Below are 14,520 nucleotides of genomic sequence, written 5' to 3' on the forward strand. Positions count from 1 at the left end.
TTACTACCTTTACTTGCAACCTTGAATATTTTTATTCTTCTAAAAATCTTAAGCTTTACTCTAATACCACTTATTACATGCTAGTGAAAGCTTCCATGTCACAATTAAAGTATTATAATGACTTAAATTAAACTAATCCACATACCCGAGTTTGGCACAAGAGTAAGACATTTTGAAAATAATACCAAATATAGATATCTTTTAAAAATATTCATCAAATTAATATTTTGTTGTCATATCCCATTAAAGCATGGCTCACGATGGAGCATAGATATCGAGGTTGAGGATGTGGGTACTTGAAGCAAGAAAGCATATGATGATATTGTAAACTCAAAAAAGTAATGTATGTATTAAGCTTTTTCTAATTTCACTATCTTGTTTTTCTTTAGTTTCCCTATGATACAATGAATTGCTTCTCTTATTTATAATGTAGCTAGACATAGTTGGTCTAACGATATTAAATCTCATCTTTGTTATGTCATTCAAAGAAGAATACAATGCAAACTTCTATTGACATAACATTAATTTCTTTCATCTTGCAACTGGCGAATGCTTGACTCTTGAGAGTCACCCAATAAACATGGCCAAAAATAATTAACTCAAACCCAAAAAAAAAAAAATGGTAATAGCAAAGAAATGAAAAGGCTACACTACGAATCGAAAACAAGTCTTTTCCTTGTTTAATTATATGATTTTTCTGAAGGGAACTTGAAAGAGAACCAGAATGAGAGAGATTTGTAATTAGAAGAGGCAGCCAAAGAGGAAGGGAGAATGGAGAATGGTACGGAGGAATGGAAATGAAGATGTCTGCATGCCCAGTACTACAACAATAATTTTATATTACTGGCAAATCTTGTATTAATTATGACAGCCCATAATTGACTCACTTTTGTTGACTAATAATATTTTAAATTAGCTATATAGCTATGGTTGCATGTGATGATGGCAGCAAGCAGCCGTGTGTTGTTGTAAATATTAAATAATAAGGTGATGGTGATGGTGATGGTGAGGTAGCACACATCATATTATTGCATTATGAATAATTGGGAGAGAGGTGATCATAAGCTCTTGAAAAATTTAGAAGAAAAGGATGTCCATTGTCTTGCAGTGAGTGCCTAACTTGATATCACTTAGATTGTGCAGTGTTTGTCTTACAAGTCTTTTTCAATTTTTTTATCAAATGTTTCTCTAAGAAAAACTAAACAATTTTTCAACTTTTTTAAAGCATTTTTTATTTTTTATTAAATGTTTAATTTTTCTTCAAAAACATTTTTTAGGTTATAAGTGTTTCTAAAAAATACTATCAAATATACTTTTAATAACTTAATTTAATTTATTAAATAAATTAAACATATTTAGTAAAATAACTTAATATCATAACTTAATGTTCAACATAACTTTAAATATTAAATTAAAATAGTTAATCTCAAATATCTTTTATCTTTTTTGTCCATATTTAATAAGTGTATTTTATAACCATGACTCAACATTCACAATCCATCTCTTATAATAAATATTTTATCGTTATTTTATATATTCACTATACTTTAAATATTTTTCAAAAGTATTTAAGCTTCTCTGTGCTTGATGACTATGCCCTTGATCCTGGCCAAAGTTTCCAACAAATTAAATTTGAGTTATGTGATTAAAAGTGGAGAAATAACCATCAAGTTGGAAAATGCCCCCCCGGTTTAATTATGCTGAAACACTGCTTCTCCTTCCCACAAGGTTTCAGCCTTGTCTCCATATCCCTTTCTCTCACCATCATAGCTTAACATAGAACAAGGTTTAATGTGTACTTCATGATTCTGTTTTTGACGGTCATAATTGGAAACAATAACAAGTATGATGAAAGTTGTGGGTTGGTAAATGGTAAGGATATAAACAGGGTGAGGCATAATCAGGAAGAGCTCCCCTGCCCAGGTTCTTGCTTGTACGTTGTAATTTTATTCCACATCCCAGTCCCATTCGCCTACTCATTGAGTCCCAAATACAGAAGCCATGTTGTGACTTGTAGGCATAACATGATGTCTTCAAGTGGATTTCATTTTTTTAAATAAAAACAACAACAATTTTGAAAATTCTTTATTAAAATATGAGACTTTTAAAACTATTTTGAAATCATTCACAGCATCAATTAAAAGTTATCTTTAACAAAATAATTTTAAAATTCATTTAATACCAAAGATTGAAAAATAGTTTTAAAAATACCATATTTTAATAAATATTTTTTTAAATTGTTATATTTTTTTCAAAATCCCTGTCTCCAAGGCTTGAGCCAACTCATGTCTTGATGGGTATAACATCTGCACAATCATGTTTTACAGAGAATATGAATAGCCAGATTTATGTTCCCATTACCTCAATTTTTAGTCCCACAACCTCAGTAACATGAGTATGGGAGCAGGCCTCTTTAGTTCAAAATTTCAAATGCCCAATCTTTTTCTAAGAAAAACTAAGCATTAAATGAACCCCCAAGGAGGGAAATGAAAACTAAATATAAACTTCTCTCTTTCAAAAGAAGAGAGGCTGACTCCAATGCAGACATGCCTTTCTTACCAACACAAAAATCAATCAAACACATCAGGTAGCAACTTTTGTAAATCCAGTTTTAGGACTTGGTTTCATATTTGAAAATTTGCTATTCAATTAGTTGCCTTCATGCTTGTATGCATACAACCAAACAGAACTTATAACAATCTATTACTTTTCACTGTAATAAACCTTTCATGCAACATCTAGCAAAAATAATACCCTACTGCGGTTATTAGTTTTTATAGCTGCAGAGAAAGAAATAAACCACAGAATCACCAAACTAATCTTGTAAGAGAGTGCAGAATGCATGGATGATTCATTCTCAGAGAAAGATATTCAATAATTCTTAAGGTAAACCCCATATCAAATACACACATTATGGTTTAAGAAAATCTGGGAAGGATGCAGAAATAAAATGAAAATGAAACTGATCTTGTTCCTAGATGAATGGCAGGGGGAAAGAAGCATGGAGTAAAGGAGATGAATAAAAGGACTGGTCGAAGGAAGTAAAGAAATATCATTTGGGAACCATACAATTGCATTATTGATGAGATGCCATCACAAACAAGTAAAAAAATTCACCATTATAAGAACCACACAATACAGCAGAAGTAAAGACTTATTGTTGTGGGAATCATACTATTGTTTTGATGAAGCCATTCACCACAAGGAAAAAAGAAAACCATCAAAGGATACAATTTTGGTCATTATCTCTATAAATAAACTCAGAATACATATCACCAATTCCTGAAATCCCAACCAGCAGATCCACACCATTAACATAAAAGTTGTAAGCCCCAAATCTTACTGAATCTTATGCTCTTCTCCAGGAGCAAAGAGCATATCTTTTTAGCCTCAGAAAGCCTGTTTGTTGTGAACCTAGAACATTTGCAATGCATCTCATCTTGACATGGTGCAATGTGAATCCAACAAGTCCATATTAGAGTCCTCTTGCCTACAGAAAACCTAAACTCAATGATCTACTATGAATTCCCATTCAGATAGGGGCAAAGTTGTGTGCAAAGAGCAAAGAAAACTGTACAAGTCCTCTAGGCTAAATGAATCAACCTGATCTTCAAACTGAATCCAAATTTTTATTGCACAAGTCACAATCCAGCATCTCTTAGTCAAATCCCCTTGACCACTAGATCATATGAACCGCAAAGGGATCGAGGTATTAGTCAATTAACCACAACCAAAAAAAGAAAAAAAAAACACTAATAAAGACTACAAATTTAAACAAACTATCTAAAAACTAGGAAACTATAACATTGATCCCCCAATATCCAATCGGCAGATCCATACCACTGAAATTGTAAGCCATGAGCCCCAAATTTCATTGCCTCTTGTCATCATCCCTGGCCACAATCTTGAACTTCCCTGTCTGCTGTTGCTGCAAGCAGAACACCACCACCCATTAAGAAAAACGCATCAAGTCATCGTTCAAAGCAGTGGCAACAAAAATGATAGATTAATTTACAATATGAAATAAAATAATAATCACCTTCTTCCATAATTGAGTGTGATTCATGCAGAACCCAGCAACAATGCCACCCTTGTTCCTGCCTTCTCTGTACTCAATACAGAGCTCCTCCCTCAGCCCACAAGTCACATGGAATGCCAAAGGGCATTTGGGCTCAGAGCAATCGATGGCACACCCATTTGAACTTTTGCACACATAGCACTTCTCTTTCCACCTTCTCAATGGAACCTTAGAGCGATCTACACCATCTCGGCCTTCCGGGTCCTTGAAGAAGACCTCCGGAACAAGAAGAGCGCACACTATGTGAGCCCACCGCCCATCCTCGGTGGGCTTCATGGCTCCACCAGTGTTTGGGCAGAGGCAGCAAGAGAAGGCCTTAGGATTCTTCTTGTTTTGAGAAGAATGAGAACCCAAGCATTGGTTGCAGAACCAGTCACCTTCAGGAACACCCTTCACGAGGGGATTGCCATAGCAGGTGGCGTGAACCATCAGATCACACCCATCACAGAAGACAATTGGATCCGAAGGGTCTCCGTCGGTGCTCTGACACACAGCACATTCAATCCCATCGTCTTCTTCCTCTTCTTCACCTTCTTCTCTGCCGGTTTCAACAAATGTTTGGCCACTACCATTCACGACGGACGCTCCATTTTCCTTTTCCTTTTGCTCTTCTTCTTCCAATTCCGCTTTATCTTCCCTCTCCCCCTCAAAGCATGGATTGTACTCAACATTGAGGTCAAAATGAGAAACAGATTTGATTGGGCTGAAATCAGGCTGGACAGCCCACACCCTCTTCTTGGCAGGCAAGCGACATACCCCCACAGAAGCAGCCGCGATGGCGGGTTCTCGGGATTCTTTGCGCTTCTTTGCCGGTAGGCAGGTGGAGGTAATTGGGCCATCAAGGTGATGCTCTTGCACTTGCTCTTTCTCTTTCTCTTTCTCCTTCTCCTTCTGTTGCAAGAGCCTCAACCTCTTGAGAGGGGGTAAGGCATGGAATTTGGAATCCATCATTGTTTGATATGGTTCACAGATTGTGAGAGAATGCAGTCGGAAGAATTTCTCGAACTGTTTGGAGGGTTTTCGTGAATTTTTTGGAGGGTTTTTTATTTTGGGGGTTTTGAATTGAAGGGAGTGGCGGTAGTGGTGGGACGAAGATGAAAAATAAACCCGGGAAAAAGAACACAGGTTTTTCAGTTTTAATGTTTTTTGAGTTTGGCGGGAAACTCAAACATTGGTTTTGGTAGTTTTAAAGTTTTGGTAATTCTATTTGAAATTTGGCTCAGAATTTAGTTTAAATTTTGGGTCCCGCTCTCCTTTTTTTTTTCTTTTTTTATTATATCATTTAATGGTATTATTTCCTATAGCTTTTAATTAAAAAAACAAATAAACCTATTTTTATTTAATTGATATTCTTACTTTGCATATTCTATAATAATAATAATATTTGAAATTAATAAATGTAAAGAATTATTAGAATTTAAGTATATGAATAATATCATCAACAAAATAGTTTTTTCAAATAAATAAATAACATTGTTTAAGGGATCGTTTGACAATGACTTTAAGAATTACTTTTAATATTTTTAACACTTTAAAAATTTTTATTATTCAAGTGTTAAAAAGATTAAAAATATTTTATAGTATCAGTATAAATACACTCGAAGAGTTTGTTTCACAGTAATTTAAAAAAATGTTTTATTTTAAAAAAAATTATCATTTAAATATTAAATAGACTAAAAACATTTTTTAAAATCTCTATCAAATATAACTTAAATACCATAATAGAACAAAAAATATTCATATCATTTTCATTAATTAAAAAAAAAAACAACTTTTTAAGTATAATAAATGCTCCTAGATATATCATAGAGATTCTCCTTATTTATATTTTAAAATTTTAAAAATAAATAAAAGAGCTTAATACTTATAATTAAGATAGTCATGGGTTATTGTATGTGATCAAAAAGTTAATTTTTAGTACCATACAAGAAATTGATAGCCACCCCAAGAATTGTCGTTGACCAAAATGGTCGCATTTGCTTAATCCTTGACCTAAATCTTAATTGTTAGAATGGGGATGGAGATGTACACAGTCAACAACTTATATGAAAATTTGGTACAATATATATTTAGTCTCTTAAAATTTCCTTTTAATTTATAGGCTTATTTTAATAAAAGTATATCAAGTTTGCCTACAATTCTAAAACATTAGTTTTCTTATATATATTTATTCAACAATCCATAGTTAACTATACATGACAAAGGTTGAGATACCCCTTAATTTAAAATTAGATTTCAAAGTAGAACAAATATGAAGGAGAAGGAGAGGGGAGTATCTTTTGATCATATTTTATCTAAAAAATTCAAAAAGAACTTTTTATTGGAATGAAAAAACTACATTTTTAACTTCAAAAAAGGAAGTTCATCCCCCACTTAGGTTGAAGGCTAAAGATAACTCAAAAGGCTTGTCTAACACAAGCAACTTACCCATGATAATTGCTTATAAGAAACTATGGATTTACATCAGAATCACAAAACATAATTCTTTTTCTTCTTCTTTTTGTCTGTCAAATTGGCTACTAAAACATGCCGTGCAGTTACTTTAAGCAAAAGCACAAGAAATTAGGATTTTGTCATACTTGTCCGACACGTTGAGCAACCATTTCATACAAACACATGAAGCATATACTTAAAAGCATCAATGGAGTAGCCCCTAGGGTTTAGCTTAACTGCAGTGCCCTCTGGTAATGAACCAAAGGTCCCAAACTCGGAGCTTGTCCAGTATCTAAGTAAATATAGGGTAAGAAGCAAGCCAGATCACCTGGGGTTTGTTTCAACAGCAGTTGAGATAAAGCCAGGTAACAATTTCTCAACACAGTTTTGAATTCATCAGATCACTGTAGCAGAAATGCATGGTACCCAGATTCAGGAATGAGAAGAGAACACTTATATAGATCGACATAGCACAAATTCATGGTACCCAGATTCAGGAAAGAAGAGAAGACTGGTATATCACCAAAGAGTTGTCCATCCAAAGCCTCATGTCTGTAGAAAAATCCTCTAGTCAACAGTTCTAAGTAAAAAGGAAGGAAAAATCAAAATATTGTTATTGAGCTTATCTCAATATTTTTCTAATACATTTCAGTCCTGCACTTTGACAGGTGGGGAACGTCTCCAAATTCCTGCTAAGACACTTCCAAAGACTGAATGACAGACGCTGGAGACGGCACATGGTACAGCTGTCAGTGGATTTCCAAAGTGCTGAGTAGCAAGAACTACTCCAAGTACCGAGTTCTGAAACATAGACCAATGAATGAGAACTGAGACTCAGGTTTGCTAAATTTCAGAAGAATGTAAGAGTACAGCCCCCTATGGATACATTGGATAGTGCCTCTGGGGTTCACAAAGTACCATTCACAACACACCACACCATGATGGAGGGGAGGGAAGAAAACCGTTGCCATTTCATCTGGAAAAATGGAAGGGCTGAATGACTAGTGTTCCCAGATTGCCACAATTCTATGATGTGGTATGTCGTTAATGATCCCCAGAGACCAGAGGGGTGATCTGCACTGTGATGTTAGATATACTTCTTAAAAATACGATCACAAACCTGCATGCTAACTTCAATAGAGATGGTGCGAGAGGATGACACATCAAGTCCCAGGATCCTGGAAAGAATGTAACCGAAGAAGAATCCTGATGCATGAAGAAGGGCTGCAGCTAACACCACTTGTCGACCAGACATAAGAATTGCAGAAGCATTCTGGGCAATTGCATTCCCACATAGAACAGCTACAGTTACAACAGCAATGGTGGGCATCACAGGAGAAACAAATTTAACCAGGCCTTGAAAGTACTGATTAAGAAATGCACCACCCAATACAGGAAGAAGCACAATCTGTGTAGATATGCCAATAACGATGAAACAAAAATACCAACAATGATGACAAACTAATACCAATATTATGATGATGGATGGTTAATCAAGAAGAGCGCTAGGACAGGGTTGTCACCTGTAGTGTGGACATAAGAAGGCCTACTGCATCTACTGCAACAAATTGCCCAGCAAGTTTGGCTGTGAGAAATGGGGTCATGACCTGCAACATGAATCTTCAGGGTTAAAAGAACGCAGATTTTTTTTTCTTCTTCCTTTTTTTGGACACATGGAAGAGAAATGAACTCCTAAGGGGTGTTTGGTTCATTATTCTAAGATATCTTTGCTGAAGGATCAGTAGTTTCAGGTAGCACTTTCAAAAATGCCACAACATTGTGCATGTTATCCCAATTGCTCTATTCCATGCAAAACCACTAATAGAACTGGCACTTGATGGGTTTCTAGTAGGCTAAATTAGGATTCCAAATGATTCGCAGTTACACTAGGCCATGATCATCAACCATCTGTCTTTGATTTAATAACATTTACAGGAATTGAGAAGTCATTCAAGAATATTTCAAGACACATAATTTTTGGATGGGTGCAGGAAACATCAAAGTTCAAACCGGTCCAAAAGTACCCATGCAGACATACCCCTAAACCCTTTTGGATTTAGAAGGAAAAAATGCATTTAAAATGTATGTTTTAGAAAGGATAATCAATTTTAGGATAGCTTGAACCCACCCATTAGCTTAAATTTGGCCTTAATGACAGCCAACTGTGATTATTATGGTTAGCATTGACGAAGTCCAAAAGAACTTGGTGCAACCCACCTGAATAGCTGAACTTGCTTAGCTTAAATAGGTATTGATTTTATTCCAAACCACTGCAAATACCCACTTATTCTAAGTACTTTTAAATTCATCAAAGATATTTCATGTTAATTTAAATAGATAAATGGATCCATACAGCTATATGTGCCAAATTCTGAAAAGTCCATCCACAAAAGTCTAATCAAAAGCCTATAACCTGACTAAAATTTTGTGAGTTTTGCATACATACATTCATATACATATACATATGCATTTTTATTATTTTTAGATATTTTTAAAATGATATTCTAAACAAAAGGAACATGTTCAGATTTGATACAACCTGACTTGAACTACATGCTTTATAGGGTGAATGGGGTGAGAGACCACTCTTGCCAGATGGTTACTTTTAACTCTCAAAATCTAAGGGCAGCATGACTATATCAAATCACCACAATTGTAAAACCTCCCACCCACCATTTTCATTTTTTAAACTATTTTCAACTTCTTAATCTCCACCATTTCCAACTTATTCTTGAAATTGCACACATGCACTGCATGGGTCATGGGCTCTGCTGCTCTAGTGTACAAAAATTAATACAAGGGGTGACGTACAGATTTTTGAAACAAAAAAGGTATCCAAAAGAAAAATATTTATAATAGAAATTTACAAGACCAGCATAAATTACTCAGCCAGGCCTTGCATGCGCAAAATTAACCAATTTTCCTCAGATTGTTGTATGGATAAAAAGGAAAGGAAAAAAACACCAACTTCAAGCTTAGTTTGCAAGTTAACAATAATAATTAATCCCCAAACTATAAAATAAAGGAATGGATTTTTCTAGGAAGCTTTTTACCTAACCAAAAGAAAATCATTAAGATCTTCTTAAGGCATTATCTGTGGAAATCATGCAGCAAAAGCTGACAAGACAGATTTTTATACCACATTTTGCATTTGAAATGAAACACATTGTGAAAAGAGAGAAAAGGGAGAATCCTTAATTTTTGTTATTAAAAAACTGTTAATAATACACATTGGATTTGGGTATATATATACATGTTAGTGGGACCCACAATACAATAAGGAAAGAAAATGAAAAGTAAATAACTGAAATAACTGTACACTATCTAACACTCCCCCTCAAGTTGAAGCATATATGTTATATGCACCAAGCTTGTTACAAATATATTTAATTCTAGGACCTCTAAGAGATTTAGTAAAAATATCTGCTAGTTGATCATTTGAATTGACAAAACTAGTCGCCACACATCCTGATGCAATTTTCTCTCTAATGAAATGACAGTCAACTTCAATGTGTTTGGTCATTTCATGGAAGACTGGATTGGATGCAATATGCAAAGCTACTTGGTTGTCACAGATGAGCTTCATCTGTTCATCCTTTCCAAATCTCATCTCCCGAAGAAGATGTTTCAGCCATATGAGTTCACATGTGGCCAGAGCCATAGCTCGATACTCGGCTTCAACACTAGATCTGGCATATCTTGTTTCTTACTCTTCCAGGATATTAGTTTACCTCCAATAAAAACACAATACTCGGAAGTGGAATGTCTATCTGTGGGTGAGCCAGCCCAATCTACATCTGTGTAACCAACAACCTGGGTATGAACTCTGTTCTCGTACAACACACCTTGGCCTGGTGTGTTTTTGATATATCGAAGAATGTGGATTACAACATCCCAATGGCTATCACATGGTGACTGTAGGAATTGACTAACAACACTTACAGGAAAAGAAATGTCTGGACAAGTAATAGCGAGGTAGTTCAATTTACCTACAAGTCGCCGATATCTCCCAGGATCTCCTAAAGGCTCCCCCTGTCTTGGTATAAGTTTGACATTTGGATCCATACGAGTGTCTACCAGTTTACAGTTTAACATACCGCTTTCTTTCAAGATGTCTAAAGCATACTTCCTTTGGGAAAGAACCACACCGGAACTGGATTGAGCTATCTCAATCCCTAAGAAATACTTGAGTTTTCCCAAGTCTTTAGTCTGAAAGTGGGTGAAAAGGTGTTGCTTTAGTTTCTAAATACCATTCTGATCACTGCCTGTAATGACGATGTCGTCCACATAAACTACCAGATAAATACACTGCCCCGAAGAGTTATGATGATAGAAAACGGAATGGTCTGCTATACTGCGGAACATGCCAAACTCCTGAACAACAGAACTAAAACGACTAAACCATGCTCGAGGAGATTGTTTCAAGCCATATAGAGAACAACGTAACCTGCACACTAAACCAGACTCCCCCTGAGTAACAAAACCAGGTGGTTACTCCATATAAACTTCCTCAGCAAGATCCCCATGAAGGAAAACATTTTTAATATCTAACTGATAAAGAGGCCAAGAACGCATAGCAACCATGGAGAGCAATCGAACATAAGCTATCTTGGCAATAAGAGAGAAAGTGTCACCATAATCAGAACCATAAACCTGAGTATAGCCTTTAGCAACTAAGCGAGCCTTAAGGCGATCAACTTAACCATCAGGGCCAACCTTAACTATGTAGACCCAACGACAACCAACTATAGATTTACCAGAGGGTAAAACAACAAGATCACAAGTGCCATTGGAGTGTAAAACAGTCATTTCATCTACCATTGCCTGTCGCCAACCTGGATGGGAAAGAGCCTCAAGGGTGCTCTTGGGAAGAGAAACAGAAGATATAACAGAAACAAATGCAGAATAGGGTGAAGATAATCGATGGTAACTCAAAAAATTGTAAATGGGATGAGGATTACGAGTAGATCGATTACTTTTCCGAAGAGCAATGGATAAGTCAGCAGAATGAGGTAGAGCCAGGGCAGGAGAAGTCGAAGGGATAGGAAGTGAGTTAGCAGGGACCTCGGCCAAGGAAGGAGGAACAGGGACACGATGGCGGCGATGATAAACCTGAAGTGGGCGAAAAGGCACTGCATCAGCTGGGAAGATAATGGGAAGGGGTAAGACTTTAGAAACAAGAAGAGACTCAGAAATGGAAAAGAATGGTGAGTTCTTAAAGAAGGTGACATCAGCAGAGAGAAAGTAGCGATGAGTCTTAGAGGAATAACAACGATAATCCTTTTGAAGTCTAGAGTATCCTAAGAAAATGCATTTTGTAGCTTTGGCAGAAAGTTTGTCCTGTCCAGGAGTGAGAATATGAACAAAACAAGTACAACCAAAAACACGAGGAGGAAGGAAATAAAGTAGTTGATCAGGAAAAAGAAGGGAATGAGGAATCTGATCGTGTAATACAAATGAGGGCATACGATTAATCAAATAACATGTTATAAGAACAACGTCCCCCCAAAAACGAAAAGGGACATTACTATGGAGAAGGAGAGTATGAGTTGTCTCAACAAGATGTCGATTTTTACGTTCAACTACCTCATTTTATTGAGGAGTATGAGCACAAGAAGACTGATGAAGGATCCCATGTTGGGGCATAAATAAAGTAAATGGTGCAGAAAAATATTCCTTGGTATTGTCACTGCGTAACACACGAATAGAAATATTGAACTGGGTTTAGATTTCAGCATAAAATTTCTGGAAAATAGGGAATAACTCAGCTCGATTTTTCATTAAAAATAACCAAGTACATCGAGAATAGTCATTAATGAAAGTGACAAAATACTGAAATCATAAAGTAGATGCGGTCCGACAAGGACCGCAAACATCAATGTGGACAAGTTCAAAATGAGACTTTGCCCGATTATTCAAACACTTTGGGAACGAGACACAAGTATGTTTCCCAAGCTGACAAGACTCACACGCAAGCGACGACAAAGATGAAAAATGAGGGACCATTTTCTGGAACTTGGATAGACTAGGGTGGCCCAGGCGACTGTAGATGAGGAGGGGAGCATCAGTGGAAATGCAAACTGCAGGAGTTGAAGGTGAGGTGAGGTAAGGTGATAGAGGCCTTGAGACTCACGTCCTATGCCAATCGTCTTCCCCGTACTCCGGTCTTGCAAGGTCACAAATTTATTAAAAAAAGTAATAGAGCAGTTAAGAGAACGAGTGATTTTGTTGATAAAGATAAGATTAAAGGAACACTCAGGAGTATAAAGGACAGAAGTGAGAGGTAGAGAAGGGAGAGGATGTGTCAAACCAATGTCTTTAGCCACAGTTTGAGAACCATTAGCTAAGGTAACAGTAGGTAAGACAGAGGTAGTAGTAATAGAAAAGAAAAGATCCTTATTACCAGATATGTGATCAGAAGCACCGGAATCTAGAATCTAAGGTCCAAGAGAAGATGTGTGGGTAAGACAAGCAGAAACATTACTAGTCTGGGCAACAGAAGCTGACTTGGTGGCCTGATTGCGGAGATAGTCATCATACTCAATGTCAGTGAGAGAAATACCTTGAGATGTGGAGGAACTCGAAGGCTGAGGCGGCTAACTTGATAGTAGTTAAGTTCATGTGTTCTATTAAGACTGTGGACTTAACTACCTTCAAGTTTGTACACATAACAACTTGACAACATTCAAGTTTAGTTTAAAAGGTCAATTGTATACATAACTATCGAACAACATTCATCAAAATATCCAAGTAGATATATCAACCTGTCCAACTACATTTATCAAAATGTCTAACTACATATATGAAGCTATCCAATTACATATAACAAACCATCTAACTACATTATCAAAATGTGAAATATCAACATGAATTCATTACATAGGCAAGTATTTCATATAAAATAACTCTGCTGCCATCTTTTCCCGAAACCAGTCCATTCGTGCACTTGTTAATGACTTCAATGGATGGTTGTGCATTAAGTATTCAACATATTTGATAACAAACATGCCACAATCACCACTGCATGGTACATAGATAATCAATGTTAGGGCTATTATTAAAGATTAAGTGTATAAGTTATGAAAGTAAATTTAAGATCACTTACTCATTTTCCTGTTGAGGAATATCTTGCAGCCGTTCAATTTCCCATTCCTAGTAGTTAACTTTTGTGTCACCATGAAAACCATAATATGCTATTGCATTCAATATATGCGGCAACAATTTGGCTAATGGTTTAATGGCAACTTGCAATCTTGCATTATTATTGATGCCCATCAATGAGTCATATACGTATATAATCCTTCGATGAAGGTGGACAACTCCTAATACCCGGTGACTAGCCTGAACATTGATAGGGACATACACAATGTCAACATCAGGCCATTTGACAGAATAAAAAGGCTGCAAACCATTGGCATAATCAATAAGGATGTCATTCTCTGGTAATTTGAATTGGTTCCACTTTTTGCCATGCTTAATCCATCTTGCTTGAGCATTTTGCTACATAGAATAAAGTTAACATAGATAAATAAATAACCAAGATCATAAGATTCATTATTACAAAAAAATTAAAAATGATAACTAAAATTCAAACTACACATACCCAAAACATAGTATCCACTGTGGTAAACTTTTGGGAAAAAAGATGAGGATTTTCTATTCGCCACTTTCAGAAAAAGAAGAAGGCAACATCAATGTGCTAACAATTACAATAAAGTAAATTAGTTATATTATTTGGTTGTAAGCTGAACATAATAATAAATAAAAACAAAAAAAAAATGCATCATTTACAAATCGTGTCAGCAAGCCATGAACCATGATTAGACAGTGATTGAAACCATTTTTTATCTATATGCATGTAGTCAATGTCAATTGTGGACCTTTGACATAAAAAAAAAAAAAAAACATTAGTAATTTTATAACTTGTGAAGAACACAAATTTACAAGTATAGATGTATACAACTTACCCTTGATCAAGTGAAGTTAATGGTTTCTCAATCTCTTTTCTT

General features: G+C 35.7%; 2 protein-coding genes and 1 long non-coding RNA gene across 3 annotated transcripts; all 3 read right to left on the bottom strand.

Annotated features, from left to right (window-relative positions):
• Positions 1-3,042: 3,042 nt before the first annotated feature.
• On the bottom strand, positions 3,043-5,182 carry LOC100252016 (uncharacterized). The gene is made up of 2 exons (XM_002283664.3): positions 4,040-5,182; positions 3,043-3,928 (listed from the first exon to the last, which is right to left on the bottom strand). Exons 1-2 carry the CDS (start codon positions 5,027-5,029, stop codon positions 3,872-3,874), a joined length of 1,047 nt encoding a protein of 348 aa, XP_002283700.2. The 5' UTR covers positions 5,030-5,182; the 3' UTR covers positions 3,043-3,871.
• A 1,768-nt stretch (positions 5,183-6,950) lies between these two features.
• Positions 6,951-9,866, bottom strand: LOC104877548 (probable sodium/metabolite cotransporter BASS1, chloroplastic). Its single transcript, XM_059735469.1, has 3 exons — positions 8,035-9,866; positions 7,632-7,919; positions 6,951-7,312 (listed from the first exon to the last, which is right to left on the bottom strand). Exons 1-3 carry the CDS (start codon positions 8,125-8,127, stop codon positions 7,160-7,162), a joined length of 534 nt encoding a protein of 177 aa, XP_059591452.1. The 5' UTR covers positions 8,128-9,866; the 3' UTR covers positions 6,951-7,159.
• A 3,335-nt stretch (positions 9,867-13,201) lies between these two features.
• LOC104877476 (uncharacterized) lies at positions 13,202-14,170 on the bottom strand. The gene is made up of 3 exons (XR_784562.3): positions 14,115-14,170; positions 13,617-14,011; positions 13,202-13,531 (listed from the first exon to the last, which is right to left on the bottom strand). It is a non-coding gene; the product is annotated as an uncharacterized LOC104877476 (long non-coding RNA).
• Positions 14,171-14,520: the final 350 nt, after the last annotated feature.

This window comes from Vitis vinifera, chromosome 19, assembly GCF_030704535.1.
Source record: "Vitis vinifera cultivar Pinot Noir 40024 chromosome 19, ASM3070453v1".
Classification (NCBI taxonomy): domain Eukaryota; kingdom Viridiplantae; phylum Streptophyta; class Magnoliopsida; order Vitales; family Vitaceae; genus Vitis; species Vitis vinifera.

Excerpts from the sequence above, each read along its gene's own strand:
- LOC100252016 (XM_002283664.3), bottom strand. The coding sequence starts at position 5,029 with ATGATGGATTCCAAATTCCATGCCTTACCCCCTCTCAAGAGGTTGAGG. Across the intron at positions 3,929-4,039 it reads ACACTCAATTATGGAAGAAG|CAACAGCAGACAGGGAAGTT; the intron begins GTGATTATTATT and ends TTCTGCTTGCAG.
- LOC104877548 (XM_059735469.1), bottom strand. The coding sequence starts at position 8,127 with ATGTTGCAGGTCATGACCCCATTTCTCACAGCCAAACTTGCTGGGCAA. Across the intron at positions 7,920-8,034 it reads TTCTTATGTCCACACTACAG|ATTGTGCTTCTTCCTGTATT; the intron begins GTGACAACCCTG and ends ATATCTACACAG. Across the intron at positions 7,313-7,631 it reads CTATTGAAGTTAGCATGCAG|AACTCGGTACTTGGAGTAGT; the intron begins GTTTGTGATCGT and ends TCTATGTTTCAG.